Consider the following 14533-nt stretch of genomic DNA (forward strand, 5'->3'; position numbering starts at 1 on the left):
AGGGCATTACAGCGGACAGTCTCTGGCACTCCTGCAGCATGGGTAGGTTCCTGTTCCACTCAAAGGAAGTACATTCCAGGCAACAGCAGACCAGTGACCAGGGGGTTAAGTGCCTAACCTAATCTAGGCTTACCATAGTGCAATGTGTGCCAGTAGGGAAATAGTAGGATGAGAATAAAGCAGTGGCTGAGAAACAGGACAAGAACAGGGGAAAAAAACCCCAACCAAATAAACAAAACAGAAAATTAAAAGGTCAAATTATTTTATTTAGAGCTCTACAGAAGCACTTTCATCTCTGGGAGTTGATAGTAAACTGTCTTCTGCAAATGCTGATTCTCAAAGGCACAAAATGGCTACCAAGCTCTGATGCACTGGAGAGGCAGGCAGATCATCTCACAGTCCAAGCACCTCAATGTGGATGCTCCCTGCTTGCAGAGATACCTACATCCCATCTGCTTTTGTGGATGTAGGATTCCTTTGTTCCTGCAAGTCAGGGTGGAGGAGGAAGCACCTTTAACTCAGCTCTGGGAATATACAGAATTGCAATACCTACAGATTACCCTTTGTATCAAGAGCTTGGTCCCTTCACTTTATGGCTGTGTCACAGGAGCCAAGGTGTGTATTCCAACTGGGCTGGGCAGAAAGCACCTGTCTGCAATCACAGAAGTCCTCTTCAAAAGGGAGAATGTATTGCCTTCCTGGATCTGGCTGGATGGTCCTGACTGTGTTTTGGCACCACCTTGAGCTCTGCTTGACCTGATTTCCATGCACAAGTGTGCTGTGATTTCTGGTTTGTCTCCTGTCCTCCTCAATTTGCAGAGAAAAATCTTCCCTACAACAAGGCTTGGAGACAATAAACAAGAACAGTAATTTGAAATGCTGATCCTCACCCTTGGGGGAGGCATAATGGTGAGAGGAGGAAGAGCTCCTTGCAGGAGTAATTTGTTCAGCAGGGAGAATTGAGTGCAATCACATTGTCCAGCAGGCATAAATAAGAGCAATCAGCAATGCCATGGCCACAGCAAGGGCAGCATTCTTGCGATTTTCCTTACGAAGCACACTCAGTTCTTTCTCTGGGAAACAAACAAAAGACTTGCCTGTGAAGGTTCTTCATGTTGTAGCTACACCTCCTTTCAAAACTCTCTTAGAAGCACAAAGCTTCCTTGGCCACAGACAAAAATTTTGGGAGCAGTATGGAAAGCTGCCAACAGGGTGTGCTGAATGGGAAGTAACTACCCAAACTAGTAGGAACCCTTTCATTTGCTCTTATCCTGACACTGGTGGTAGCTGTGCTTGGGAATAATTCAGTGCCAGATGGCAAATGACATTGCTGTAGGCCTCTACTAAGGACAGACTGTGTCATTAGAATAACTGCTTGCTCCCTATGAGAATGAAGGAGACAGGAGGGCAGAGAGCTATTTCTACTATCTTCTAGATGTAACAGCCTGGTAGCTCTTTCTAATGCTAAAATTTAAATACAACTGTAGCCACCTTTGAATGCTGCAGAATCTGTGTTTCCTTACACTTCAGAAGGATCAGTGTGGAAAAGGTCTGAACCTGGACACTCTTACTCTGTTGGGGTCTGAAGCTTTTTAGAGATAGGTAAACCAGGGAGTAGGAAAGCAACCTAAGAACCACAGATGCAGAGAGGGGAAGACAGTGGCTACTTCAAGTATGGAGTCTTGCCAATCTCCATTTCTATTTGGTTCCCTTTACCAAAGATGAGAACCCCACTCTTGCTGGTTCTGTTCCACAAAACTTTGCTGGCTGGTACAGGCAAGCAGTGAGGCCTCCAGCCTTTCACACTGCAAGGCCAAACAGCACTAAGGGTGTGGCAGGCAAGGTTGGGAGTGGACTGTCCAGAGAAAGACTGCTTTTGTTGCCGAGTTCATCTGCAGAGTTACTGCCTCTACAGTTTGCACAAGCAGCCTCCAGCAGTTCCCCAAGTGGTGTTGGTAATCAAAAGAGATTTTTAGCTCATCCTTCTGCCCCATTCTTCATCGAATACAAGTATTTTCATGCAGCCACAGAGCAATCTGCTTGAATCTGAAAGGCCACGAAGGAGGTGACAGGGTCACATAACCTCATGCACAGCAGTGCCAGCTTAAACTGATGCTGACAATGCCATTGTCAGCAGCTGCTGTTCATGGCCTCAAGTGCATCAGCTGGAATAAGGAAAGATTTAGTCAGAGGCCACAGCAGTGATGTCACCATTAGTGAGGCTGTTTTCTGTCTGAGCTACTGTCAGACAGCTCTGCTGATGCCAGCAGGGATGGCTGACTGCTGGCTGGTAAAAGGGTAGCAGCAATTTTCAGTCTTCCGCTGTCTCTAGTGGTATGCCCTTAGGGAACAGCTTTCTGTCTAAAGTAACTGTTACTCTTCTGGAAACAGTCCTCTACCATGAGTTATAATTACAAATTTGCTGGCCATACCCCAGCTCTCAACCCTCTAGACCTAAAAGAATACTTGTGCCTCTTTCCCTTGTGTGAGCTCTGCTGCTTGCACAGCTGCAGAGTACTGTCAAGCAGGTAACACATTGATTGATACCAGGAGCCTGAAGATGTACAAAGCAGCACCTCTAGTGGAATGGAAGTCCTGTCAAGTATGGTATCTCAGAGAGACTTTCATTCTAACTGTCTACAGCAGGACTTGCACCAAGGAAAGACCCTGGCTCTCTAGAAGTGCACGTAGCACATCAGTGTGAATCACTATGCTCTTGTGCTGAGTGGCCTCATAAATTGATGCAGTTAGAACCCTCCCCAAGGAAGGTATACTTTGCTGCACTCCTGATAGCACTTGCCTTCTTACCTAGCAAGTTTCTACAAGGAAAAAAAAAAAAAAAAAAAAAACTTGGAGGGAGGGATGTTAGAAGCTACTTGAGCCAATCTGTTAGATATGATTATCTAAAGACTGGTAATTTGGGGTATGTGGAGGGGTTGTTTTCTCCCCTTCATTAGCTGATGCTTATTTTTTTCCCTATGGAAGTACAGCTCAAGTGGGAGGATGCAGACTCCTATTATAATATGCTGACTACATTTCCCTTTGGTTGAAGCTAAATTCAAAGGCAGAAGTCAGAGGTGGCAGGAGCTTGAAGACAAAGCTAAACTGCAGCACTGATCCCATCCTGCCCAGAGGGACCATTTTTAATGAAGCTCTTACCATAGTTGTCAGCTTTGGTCATTAGTAAGTTTCGCTCTCTCTCCAGTGACTTTCTGTAATGAGAAGAGGAGTTCATTACCTGTGAAGCAGAACACAGCCTATTTCTTTGCTTACATGATGGAAGAGAGACCGTCCCCACTGCTGGGGATATCTGCTCAGAGGATGAGCCCCTCACCCCTCCCTGTTGGAAGGGTGACAGTTTAGAAATACCCAGTTGTGCAGGAGAAGAGATGCAGCATTTTAGATTATTTTTTCCTTCCCCCAAATTGCTTCCTATCTCTCCTTTCAGGAGAGCAGTGTAGGCAAACTAGAGCTAGAAAGAGGCTCTTGGGTCAGTCCCCTACTCTGGTTTCCCCTAGGTGAGGCAGGAAATTCTGACACAGCTATGGGATGGGGCAGAGTCCTCATATGCTCTCTGGAGGATCCTGCCCCTCCACCACTTTAGGTTTAGTGCTGGAACAGTAATTCTTCTCACCATTTGAAGCTGGGATCCCTTTGTCAGAGGTATCCAATTTACAGAAACTGGTGAACTCAAGTAAACAAGCTGAATCCAAGCCCAGTAGTAACAAGTTAAACAACCTGTCATTAGACTGAAGACTCATAATAACAGAAAAGACTAAGGGCAACCCAGCCCTTGTCTTAAACTGCACAAGATGATTAATTAATATACAGATTAAAATATAAATCCAAAATAAAATTCCTGAAAGTAGCTTTGTTTCCATTATGGCAGTGAGGAAACAGTCAGTCCTTTCAGACTCTGCACATAAATAAACATGCACTAATAAATTATCTCCTGGTTCAGAGAAGGCAGAAAGTGCAACAGAGTTTGTTGTTCCCCTTGGTGCACAGCAAGAACAACCTGTAGGAGGAAAGAGATCCAAATCTATGTATACAGCTAGTTAAGTGTAAGAGTGCAAGAAAGCAACCTACATCAGGAGCAGTAGGAGAGGAAAGGGCTCTAGAAGAGAACTGGGTGGAGAGCAGCCAGGAGGAAGTGAGAAAACATATTTACCAACATGACTGAGATGCTACTTAGAAATTTGTGAAGAGAGTCAAGAGAAGAAGCTTTGAGAATGAGACATAAAGAAACTATGACAACTGAACTTCAAAGTGGAAAAGCAGAACTCCTCTTTGTGTGCTATGCACTGAACCGATAATTTTGATCACGGTACCTTCCCTCCAGGGTTTTTCAAAGGGTCTGGAATAGGACAGTGGAAGTTCTGTTTCTATTTCCATACAAGCTGTAAAATTCACAGAAGGCTCCAAGATTCCTAATTCATAATTCTTTGCTCTAGACCCTATATTTCAGGCAGAAACCATCATAAATCACATCTTGTCAAGTTACCACAACTGTAGGTTTGGTTGTTGGCCACCTAAGCCCCAGATAAAGAATACAGACAGTAAACAAGGAGAACTTAGGCCAGAAAAAGATTGTTGAGATGAGGAGATATAGTGAAGACAGAAAGGAAGAGACAGGACCCTGTCTAAATATGGATGGGGATATAAAACTGCAGTAAAGGAGGGGAGGGGGGTACAAAGGAGAGTTTAACAAAGAACTTAAACTAAGCCTGATAAATATCAGGAGATGGAGACATCACTATTGCTATGATCATTTCTAATGGGGTTCTACAGGATCATTTCTAATGGGGTTCTACTGTAGACCAAACACCAGGATCATCAGGACCACTCCCTGGGCTGATGACTGAGCTTCCTAGCCTTTTTCTGCTTGGAGCAAAGCAGTAGGATGCTAGTGACTGAAAAAATGTCCTCAAGCAGAGAGATTTGAGAATCAGCTGGGACATATAAAATCTCTTGCTTCACACTCAAGAGAAACAGCAGGTTCTGCCTATGTCTACTACAAAATCTAGGACAAAGTCCTTGCTTGAGTCCCACCTCTAGAAGACAACAACTGCTGCCTCTACAGCAGCCACAGATTTCAGGGGAATTGTCCCTCTTAGCTTTCCCAAGAAAAGCCAGTGCATTAATTCATCCCTACATCCAGACACATTAGCAACACAGACATAGATATTTTCCCTCAGCTGCTTTTGCAGCTGGATCCCAGCCTGGTTTGGCCCTCAGCAGTAGTTGCTGCACATCTCCCTGATTGAACCCAGGTGGCTTCAGCAAGGCTTGAGCAGCAGTGTGCAGAAAACCATTGCCGGACTCATAGAGCAGGTTTGTAACAGGCCAGGAGCCAGGCCTGCAAATGAACTGGCAAGTTTCAGACACTACTTTTCTGGTTGTGGCACAGGTTGGAGTCAGGCTGTTAGTAAGATACAGCTTTCTCTCTATATCACTGCACTTCTCACAGAAGCAAGTTCCCCAAGAAAGCTCCAAGCTGTGACAAGAGAGTCGTGTCATGGGGAAATCACACATTCCCACCCCTTTAAGAGTTCTTGCTTGGTCCTACAGCAGGATGACAGCTAAGCTGAAGTGCACACACACAGCTGTGTAATGAGCTGGTCAGCAATACCTTCCTTCGGGGCTGAGCTTCTCTCTGCGCAGCTTAAGGTCCACCTCTTCCATGCTCTGTCTGCAGCGTGCCAGCTTCTCCTCTAATCCATCAATCTGAAAAATACCACACCAGTTACCATCATTTCTTCTCCCAGCTTACAAGGACTCATTCCCATTCAGATGGTGGCAGTTCAGCTACTATTCCTCCCCAGATCAAGGGAAGAATCCCAGATCTGTGTAGAGATCACAGCACAGAGAGCTCATCATCTCCCAGCTCAGCCTGTGTTCTAGCCCAGACAACTGTAACATCATCACCTCAGACACAGCCAAACCAGCCCTGACACTGCCTATTGTGTGGCTGGCCAGCACCCTTTTGCTAGGATCTGATCCTGTTCCAGCTTGCTCTGGTTTCTTTGCATGTAGGTCCACAAGCAAAGGTGTCATCTTAGGTATCCTTATGCAATTAAAGGATAAAAAGAGAGACGCTGGCCTAAACCAAAGCCTGAGGGACAGGGTCTTATTTTAGCACTATGAATGGATGCAGAAATCTACAAAGCACCCTCAGCTGTCTGGCTGGGTGAAGAGGGAACAAAGGGATACTTCCAATCTTTTTTACTCAACTAAATCTACAACAGCAACTGGAGTCTGCACAGTATGGTCAAGAGAGCATTCACCACTGCCTCCTTCAACCTGTACCAAGTGTTGGCAGCAACATGTTTCCATTCAGAAAAATATTGGTTATCTCCTTGTGTCTCTTCATCAAGTATCCCAACAGGCACCTCTGTGTCTTCCTGTGGAGGGGAGTAACCACAGCTAGGCACAGGAGGGTTGATATCCTTGTATGCAAACAGACTGCCCAGGAGGGAATCCTACCATGGCAAACAGTTCTGGGAATCATTCCTCTCTTCTGCCTGGCAATCACAGCATAGACATCTCAAGGAAAACTTTGACTTTCAAGCTTGCTTCCAGCAGGTAAACAGTAGGACTAATCAGACAATATGCAGCAACCTAGCCTGAAAGAAAACGGCCTCGGTGCACTAAGGTGGGAATGACCTCTCTTTTGAGCTACTTAGTGCAACACTCCTGCTGTGCCTGGTTCTCCAGGGAAGGCCAAGCCTGGCAGCATGGGCTCCCTGTGGTGGGAGCTTTCACACACCAGACGCTAAGAGGCAGCACAGTCCTGGGTAAAGGTGGAATGAGCTACCTGGACACCAGCCTTAGAAGCAGCCCAGAGCACAAACACACTCATAAACACTAATAAGGGAAACAAAATCAAAGGTAGTGATCCCTAATTACTGCTGCTTTGGGATCAGCTCTGTTCTGATCAGCTCCTGTTAATGAGCTCATTAACAATCTCACACCTTCTGCTCAGGAAAAACAGGCAAGCATTATAACTAAGTGGAACTGGAGAGAAGAGGCTTGACATAAAGCAGACCATGAAAAGAAGTTTAACCAATCAGTTAAATAGTCTGGAAGGAGCACAGCAGAGCTGGGGAGGGAGACCTATAAGAAGGCTCAAATAAATCTTTGATTTATCAGATAGCAATCCCTAAGTCCTGGACTACTAGGCAACTCTGCCAGCATTCAAGATGCCAAACTCCCCAGAGGCACATGCACAGCTTCCTGAGCCCAAGGGGAGCACCAAGGCACATCACCTGATCCCAAAACTCAGGGAATATCACTTCTGTGCTTGGCAATGCTTGGGTTTGCCTGGATGAGGATAATTGTCTTTCTCCATTTCCAGCTGTGCCGGTTAAGAATGTTAACTGTAGCTGCTCATTGCCCTGTCATCCACTACAACTCAGTCAGCGTGATGCATTGCCCCAGTCTGCTTCAGGGCCAAGAAAGGACTTCACCCAGGCCAGCTCTGACCACACTTATCAGCAAGTTAATTTAATAGCATGGTGTGGTACAGCAGAGGTGGGGCATTGGTCGAGTCAAATTTAAGAATTACCATCTCCCTCACCAGTTCCTACCATTTGCAAATGGCTATTTCTGCTCCCTTAGCTGTTGGAAACCCTTACGTGCACACACAGGAAAAGATGCTTCAGCATGTGTTACCTGACTCCTCCTTAGCCTGTTAAATTATTACAGTGCACCATGGCTTCTCTGGAAATAATTTAAAAATAATGCTAAATAATACATTAAAGAATTAACGAGAGCTTTACTTAGTCAGCTGACAACCCCACCACTGAATTATCCATCCTACTGCACTCCAATCCTCTCCTCCATGCCTGCTCCTCCTAGCTGGCAGTTGCTCTCACTAATATATTCTCTGCCCATACTTCCCTCATTTCATGAGACTTAACAAGAGTATATTCTGCCCAACTTTGTCAGTGCTTTTACTTTCTGCTGACTAAAAATCTCCAGATTCCACATAATACTTTAAAGTTTCAACTGGTTTTACTGCTCTTAAATCAAAACCCAAGTTTGGGTCCCCTGCTGGAGAGCAATAATTTGCTAATAAACCACATGCCCCAGAACTGCATCATCAGCTGTGTTGAGCTGGGGGCACAAGAGATAAAAAATAACCAGAAAAAAAAAAGACAAAGCAAGGAAGGAGGAACAGATTGCTGAATGAACAAAATACTTTTCTTTCAGAATTTCACTACTTCTTTTCTTCTGGCTAGCCTGAGTTATTAGGAGTTATAAGGAATGACAAGAGTGGGGATTCACAGATGCTATCCATTCACTGTGCCTCAGTTTCCCCACTTATAAATTAAGACAATATAATCTGCCTCCTGAAGGCAGCTCATTTGAATAAGAAGCCTCAGACACTGACCCAAACTATGGGCAGACCACTATCTTGATATGTCAATGTCATTGCCTTGCTTGGCATTTAGGAGCTGCTCCTGCAAGCCAGGAGCGTCTCGACAACTCAGCCATCCAAGTAACTCTTCACTGCAGAACAAAAGAAAGACAGAAACAGAAAATAAGCACAGGGAAAAAAAATCACAGTAATACCTGGGAACTACTGATTACTCTCTGGGCTGCTAAGGAAACTCCTAGGGGGAGCCATAATCTGTAAAATTGTAGCACAAGAAAATCTCTAGGGCTTTGCCATAATTCCTTGCTACAGCTAGCTCTCCAGGAGAGCAATCCTAGAAGCAGGTGGTCACCTGAGCTTGCTGTGGATGGAAAGCTTTCCTTCCTACTAAATAAAACATGAGGTTAGTTGGGGTACATACCTGGGCACACTGGAAGCCCACAGGAAAACAAGGAGCCAAGCTCGCTTAGCTGAACCACCCTTGCACTTCACACTGCCTAATCTCTTTAGTGGCAATCTCAGTACAGTGCCTCCTAAATTGCAAAGATGAACCTTTCCTCCTTTTAGCTCTCCTTTCCTTGAAGGGGATCCTCTGGGACAGAGCTGAAATGCAGCAAGCAGAAAGTTCACATGACAGCTCCTCAGGTTCACATAGATGGTAGCAGGGACACAGGACTTTATTCACAGCAACATCTTTAAGTAGTTCCAGTTAAAAAGGGGGAGTGAAATACGTGCTTCACATCCAGGCAACAGATCTGGGCACACAGAGCTGCCCTTCTGAAGCTCCTCAGGAGACACTCCAGAAAGTCAAGTCCCAGCAGCTTTGGATGCACAACAGGGATCTAAGACCACATGCCTCCTTTGCTCCACAGGTATGACAAGATATTCAGCTATTTTTGCTGAATTCTGGCAACATTTGCTCATGATCTGGAAACCTTTTTAAGCTAGAGACCTGGAATGGATTTCAATCCAAACTGACTTACATGCCTATTACAAATTCCATTTGTTGGGACCATCTTGGGCAGAGAGCCCGAAATGGCTCACATAAGGGCAGAGACAAAGAGAGAAGTGAAAAAGCAGCTTTGCTTATAGAATTGAGCTGGATCCCATTTAATACATTTTGTAGCAATTTAATGAAAGCTTTCTTTCCAGCAGAAAGACTAAAAGCGCTTTTCAAGAACTGGCATCCACCCTCCACTTTTATGAATTCCCTAATTAAGATACTGGCAAAGAGCCATATCACACATACGTCGACATCCAACAGCATTAGGTAATGAGGTTTTCATCTTCTTACCCTCATAAAACAGATCAAAGCCAGCTGAAGAGGTGGGGGCAAAGAAAAAACCCCTTCCCTGAGCAGTCTTTACATGCCTTGTCACCTGCTGGCACACTTGAGCTGTTCTTTCACAGAAGAATTAATGGTTCCTGCATCCACAAATTTGGCTGGATTATTAAAATCAGTCCAGCAGAGACAAATTTTGTTTAAATTCAAGTGCTAACTTGCTGTTCATGGACACACTTCCATTTTCTCCATGCTCTTGGAATCATTTTGCATGCTGGAAAATCATTTCACAGACATTCCGCCTACAGCATGCTTAGAAATATTTACCAGACAAGCTATTCACAGCAGAGGATGATCCACCAGTGAAGTCTAAGATGGCTCCTGCAGAACAACCCTGTGTGTTGCTAAAGGAGGAAAGGCTGGATCCTACCGACATCTCCTCCTTCAGCTTCGCAGGGACCATCTCATTAGTCAGTGCATCCTGCCTCAGTCCAGAGCAGTGGCTTTGCAGGACCACACACAGACATGACCACAGAGCATAGAGGCCATATTTTCAAAAACTTCTGCAAGAACAGCTTCACTGAACATGAACTGTGTCGGCCTTTTCCCTATTTTTTGTGTTCTTTCATAGACACTGATCAGCCATTGCCCTGTCAGACTCAGCAATACATGTAACAATACTTTATAGAAACACACACCTGACATTTTGCTGTCCAGGCACTGCCTTTAATCTAATGCACTTTTCTGCTTCTCTGATTTTTTTTTTTCAGTTGTTGTCTGAGCCACAAGTATATTTTTAGTGGTTACAATATCCTTTGGTAAGAAATTTCACAGCAGGTTATGGAAAGAACCAACCCCTCCTGTTTGTTCTGAGCTTGTCAGCTGCTGGTTTCATTTGATAGCCCTAACTTTGTATTGACAGTGTATGTTCATTCTTCATTTAAAGCTACAAGTAGCATGCAGAGAATATAGGCCTATATTGGGTCCCTTGCAGTCATGTTTTCCAGCTCAAAAGGACCTGGAATGCTTGGTAGTTTCTTGCATAAAGTTCTCCACACCTTTGGTCATCCGTGTCACTCTCGAGTTAATTCCATTTTCACTATTTTGGTACAAAATGGACCAGTCTTGCCAGTTTCATTTTCCTGATGAGTTTCCTCAAGCAAGTCCTATGCAATTCAGCATTGTCAATAGGGCTGCCTGTCAAAAGACTAGAGTTATATGAAAGAAGTGGCATGAATTTAAACCAACACAACATTATGGAGATCCATTTATATATATTTAAATCAGATCATATCAATTACATCTGCAATTTGTAAGTGCAAGCTAATCTGATAAGTGTCCATATAGAAAATTGCATTCATTTAGCATCATGACTTCAGTTAAACAAGCATGACTCTGCCTAGATGAGGCCTTTCAAAACTAGTCATGCATCACGCCATATTAAGACTAATTTGAAAAGTTTTCCTTACAATCATAACAGCTCAGAAGGTAATACTGAACAGAATAAGTTTAAAAATTATGAATCAAGTACCTCGGTTGTCATGCAAACTGAAACACAGCTCTATCTTCCTTTGGCTTAAAGGGATATTTTTTTTCTGCCTCCCTAACTGTGGTGTTGTATTTTAGCTAAATGGTATGCTCTGTCTCACCCCTCAAAAAGGTACGGTTTATTCCAAGCCTGTGATCCTCCCCTGAACTATCATGTGTCTGTAATTCCATTGGCCCAATCTTATTCCTCGCCCACTTTGAATCTCCCTGTTGAGTGTGCCAGTGGAACGGGGCTCCCTCTCTCTGAGCCGGCTCTCCTGGCCGGCGCTCTCTCGGCCCCTCTCTCTCCCTCCCCTTTCCCCCCTCCTTCCCCTTCCCCCACACTCTCCCTCAGAAACCACACTGCCTCCCGGGGGCAGGACCCCCAGTACACCCTCATCTAATGAGCACCCTCAGAAGCCGTGTGGAGTCTCCTTGCCTGCCTGCTGCTACCAGCCAACTCACAGCTTAGGGGCCCCCCCGGGGACACCCCGGAGGGTCCCCCCAAAAGCGCCATGCAACACCTAACCTCTCTTCAGTAGTGTTGTCATCACTGCAAGTGGAAAGAATTTTATCTTGTAGTAGTGTCTTTGCACAGAGATTTTCACCTGTAACGCACAAAAAAGAGTAGCTCTACAATCCTTTCAAAACTAGTATGTTCCATCCTGAAAACTTGTAAAAAAATCCCCAAAACCTAATCTAAAGCGCAAACATTTTGCAAGAATTTTCTGTGGCAGCTAAAATCAGTCCCTTTTCATTCTGTGAAAAGCAGGTCCCTAACAGGCTGAGCCATTTTGCCACCTCTTTTTGTAAGGTAGGCCCTACCATGTCAACTCTTCTTGTCTACCACTTTTCAAACCACAACCGCAAAAACCAAAAAAACAAACAAACAATATATATATATATCACTGTTCGATTCTCTCTGGCAGGCTCACCAAAGGAAGCCTGGACAGTCAGTATAGCCCTCTGGACTCTCTTTGGTGGTTATATTTGGGTTAGAATGCACAGAACTGTGTTTCTCTAATGAAAGCCTAACCAATGAAACACACCAGGTAACCATAAACCAAACTCCTATTCTACACATCAGGATGAGAGGAGGTCTCATCAATACATAAAAATATCTTAAAGGTGTGTGTGAAGAGGTTGGTGCCAAGTGGTGCCCAGTGATAGGAGGAGGAGGAGCAATGCCTGTAAACTAAAACACAGGAAGTTCCACCTCAGTGTGAGGAAAAAACCTTTTTACACTGAAAAAGACCACTGGAACAGGCTGCTCCGGCAGGCTGAGGGGTTTCCCTCTCTGGAGACATTCAAAATCTACCTGGTCACGTTCCTCTGTGATTTGCTCTAGGTGACCCTGCCCTGGCAAGGGGGTTGGATGAGATGATATCCAGAGGTCCTTTCCAGCCCTAAGGATTCTGTGACACTCACCTTTATGTTACTAGCTAGTGACACATTTCTGACAAGCCCTGCCATTTCCCTGGCCTTTCCATTCTGGTTACCTTGGTCTGTTGTGCATGTGCTCACTTGAAAAGACTTCAGGGCAGAAGTGACCAGTGAGATTCACTGAATGAATTCTGTCCCATTTCAGCCATTTGTGAGGAACATTCAGGATTTGCTGTCCTCACAACATTCAAACCCACAGACTTGAACTCAGACTTGAGCCCAGACCACACTGTTCAGTGCAGGAGCCTGAAAGACATATGCTTCAGAGAGATCTTAACTAACACAACTCAGAAAGACAAAGCTTCAACAGAGCTTACCAGCAGCCCTCCTGCCACCCAGGAGATCCCAGTATCACAGAATGGGTAAGATCTGAAGGGACCACAGTGGATCATCTGCTCCAACCTCCCTGCTCAAGAAGAGTCATCCTCAAGCACATGGCACAGGTGTAATCTCCAGTGAGGGAGAGACAAAAAACCCAAGCACAATAAAAAGGCAGCTTCAGAAGGGAGACATCTCTTAAAACCCAGCCTTTCCCCATTCTCCTCGCTGTGATTTACAGGCCTCTCACATGCCAGTTTACCACTGGGCTCCTTTCAAGAAGCAGCAACACACGGCTGACTTCCACCGCCGCACGCACACAACGGGCTGGTGGTCAGGGCCCGCCGCAGCACTCCCACGGGCACACACACCCACGGCCCCTCACGGCACTGGCTCAAGGGCTCGGCAGGAGCAAGGACACCGCCCGCCGTCGCTCAAGGCCGGGAGTAAGGATGTGGCTCCGAGCCCCCCGCCAGCCCGGCCACCGCAGCGGCCGCCGCGCCCCCCCCTCACCTCCCGGGCCACGCTCGGCCCCGCTCGCCGCCTGCCCATGGTCCGGCCCCGCCCGCCGCGCATGCGCAGGGGCGCCCCGCGCGCCGCCGCCTCGGTGCGGGGCCGTGCGCTGCGCTGGGCTGGGCGGGTGCCATGTTGGGGAAAGGCACCGCTGGCTGCCCGCACCCATGGAGCCACTGGCCCCGGGGCTGGGTTCGGTCCTGCGAGACCTCTCGGCGTGGTTTCTTCACAGCCGAGGGCGAGCGGCAGCCAGAGCGGTGCATCCCGCGTTGTGCCGCTGCTGCCCGCATCCTGTTCTGCCCTCTCTAGTGGCAGGGGATGAGGGATGGCTGCGGGAGGACCGGAAGGCTGGGAAACTGAGGCGGGACTTCTTGGTCATACCTGGTCCTGCCTCTCCGCCCTTCAGAGACCCCGGCCCCCTTGGGGGCTGTCTGGGCAGATCCGAAGTGATCAGCTGGTTTTCGCTCAAGTGGAGCCAGCGCATTCCTGGGCACTCCAGACCAGGTCTTGTAGTGCCGGGGGTCACTCAGGAAGAAGGCAACCTCGGAAACACAAGGCAAACCCAGAGAACGGCTGCTTTGTTGCATGTTGGAATAAATTAGAAATTTTTTTGGACATCAGGAGGGATTTCTTCAGTGAAAGGGTTGTCAAACATTGGAACAGGCTGCCCAGGGAGTGGTGAAGTCACCGTCCCTGGAGGTGTTTAGGAAAAGATGATGTGGAACACAGTGTCATGGTCTAGTTGACATGGTGGTATTTCATCACAGGCTGGACTCGGAGGTCTTTTCTAACCTAATTGATTCTGTGATTGTTTTATTCAGATTGTTCTTGGGGTTTCCTATTCAAACACTAGCGTTGTGCTAGAGCAGCTGAGGAAAAGCTGGCTATGTGATCTACCTGGAAATAGCACTTCGTGCATGCCAGCCAGTTCAGTGCAAGATGCTAATCATGATGTTACATATGCATGTCAACACTTGTTCTGACCAATAAAGCTTTTTATCAAACACTGCAATCTTGTATTAAAAAAAAAAAAAAAAGCGACACCACTGAAGTGCATCTATCTTCGGGGT

The 14533-nt window shown here is 46.2% G+C and overlaps 1 protein-coding gene across 3 annotated transcripts; it reads right to left on the minus strand.

Moving 5' to 3' along the window:
• Positions 1 to 245: 245 nt before the first annotated feature.
• Positions 246 to 13515, minus strand: CCDC167 (coiled-coil domain containing 167). 3 transcript variants are annotated; one of them, XM_053937655.1, is made up of 5 exons: positions 13464 to 13509; positions 12950 to 13082; positions 5633 to 5727; positions 3160 to 3212; positions 246 to 1073 (listed from the first exon to the last, which is right to left on the minus strand). In XM_053937655.1, exons 2-5 carry the CDS (start codon positions 13022 to 13024, stop codon positions 970 to 972), a joined length of 327 nt encoding a protein of 108 aa, XP_053793630.1. In that variant the 5' UTR covers positions 13025 to 13082; positions 13464 to 13509; the 3' UTR covers positions 246 to 969. The 3 variants fall into 3 exon arrangements, with proteins under 3 accessions (XP_053793630.1, XP_053793632.1, XP_053793631.1); XM_053937657.1 differs by lacking the exon at positions 12950 to 13082 and having other exon boundaries at positions 13464 to 13515; XM_053937656.1 differs by lacking the exons at positions 12950 to 13082; positions 13464 to 13509 and adding an exon at positions 8396 to 8498.
• Positions 13516 to 14533: the final 1018 nt, after the last annotated feature.

Source organism: Vidua chalybeata, chromosome 3 (genome assembly GCF_026979565.1).
Source record: "Vidua chalybeata isolate OUT-0048 chromosome 3, bVidCha1 merged haplotype, whole genome shotgun sequence".
NCBI classification, from domain to species: domain Eukaryota; kingdom Metazoa; phylum Chordata; class Aves; order Passeriformes; family Viduidae; genus Vidua; species Vidua chalybeata.

Excerpts from the sequence above, each read along its gene's own strand:
- CCDC167 (XM_053937655.1), bottom strand. The coding sequence starts at position 13,024 with ATGATCCACTGTGGTCCCTTCAGATCTTACCCATTCTGTGATACTGGG. Across the intron at positions 5,728-12,949 it reads GGGTGGCAGGAGGGCTGCTG|ATTGATGGATTAGAGGAGAA; the intron begins GTAAGCTCTGTT and ends GGTATTTTTCAG. Across the intron at positions 3,213-5,632 it reads AAGCTCAGCCCCGAAGGAAG|AAAGTCACTGGAGAGAGAGC; the intron begins GTATTGCTGACC and ends TTCTCATTACAG.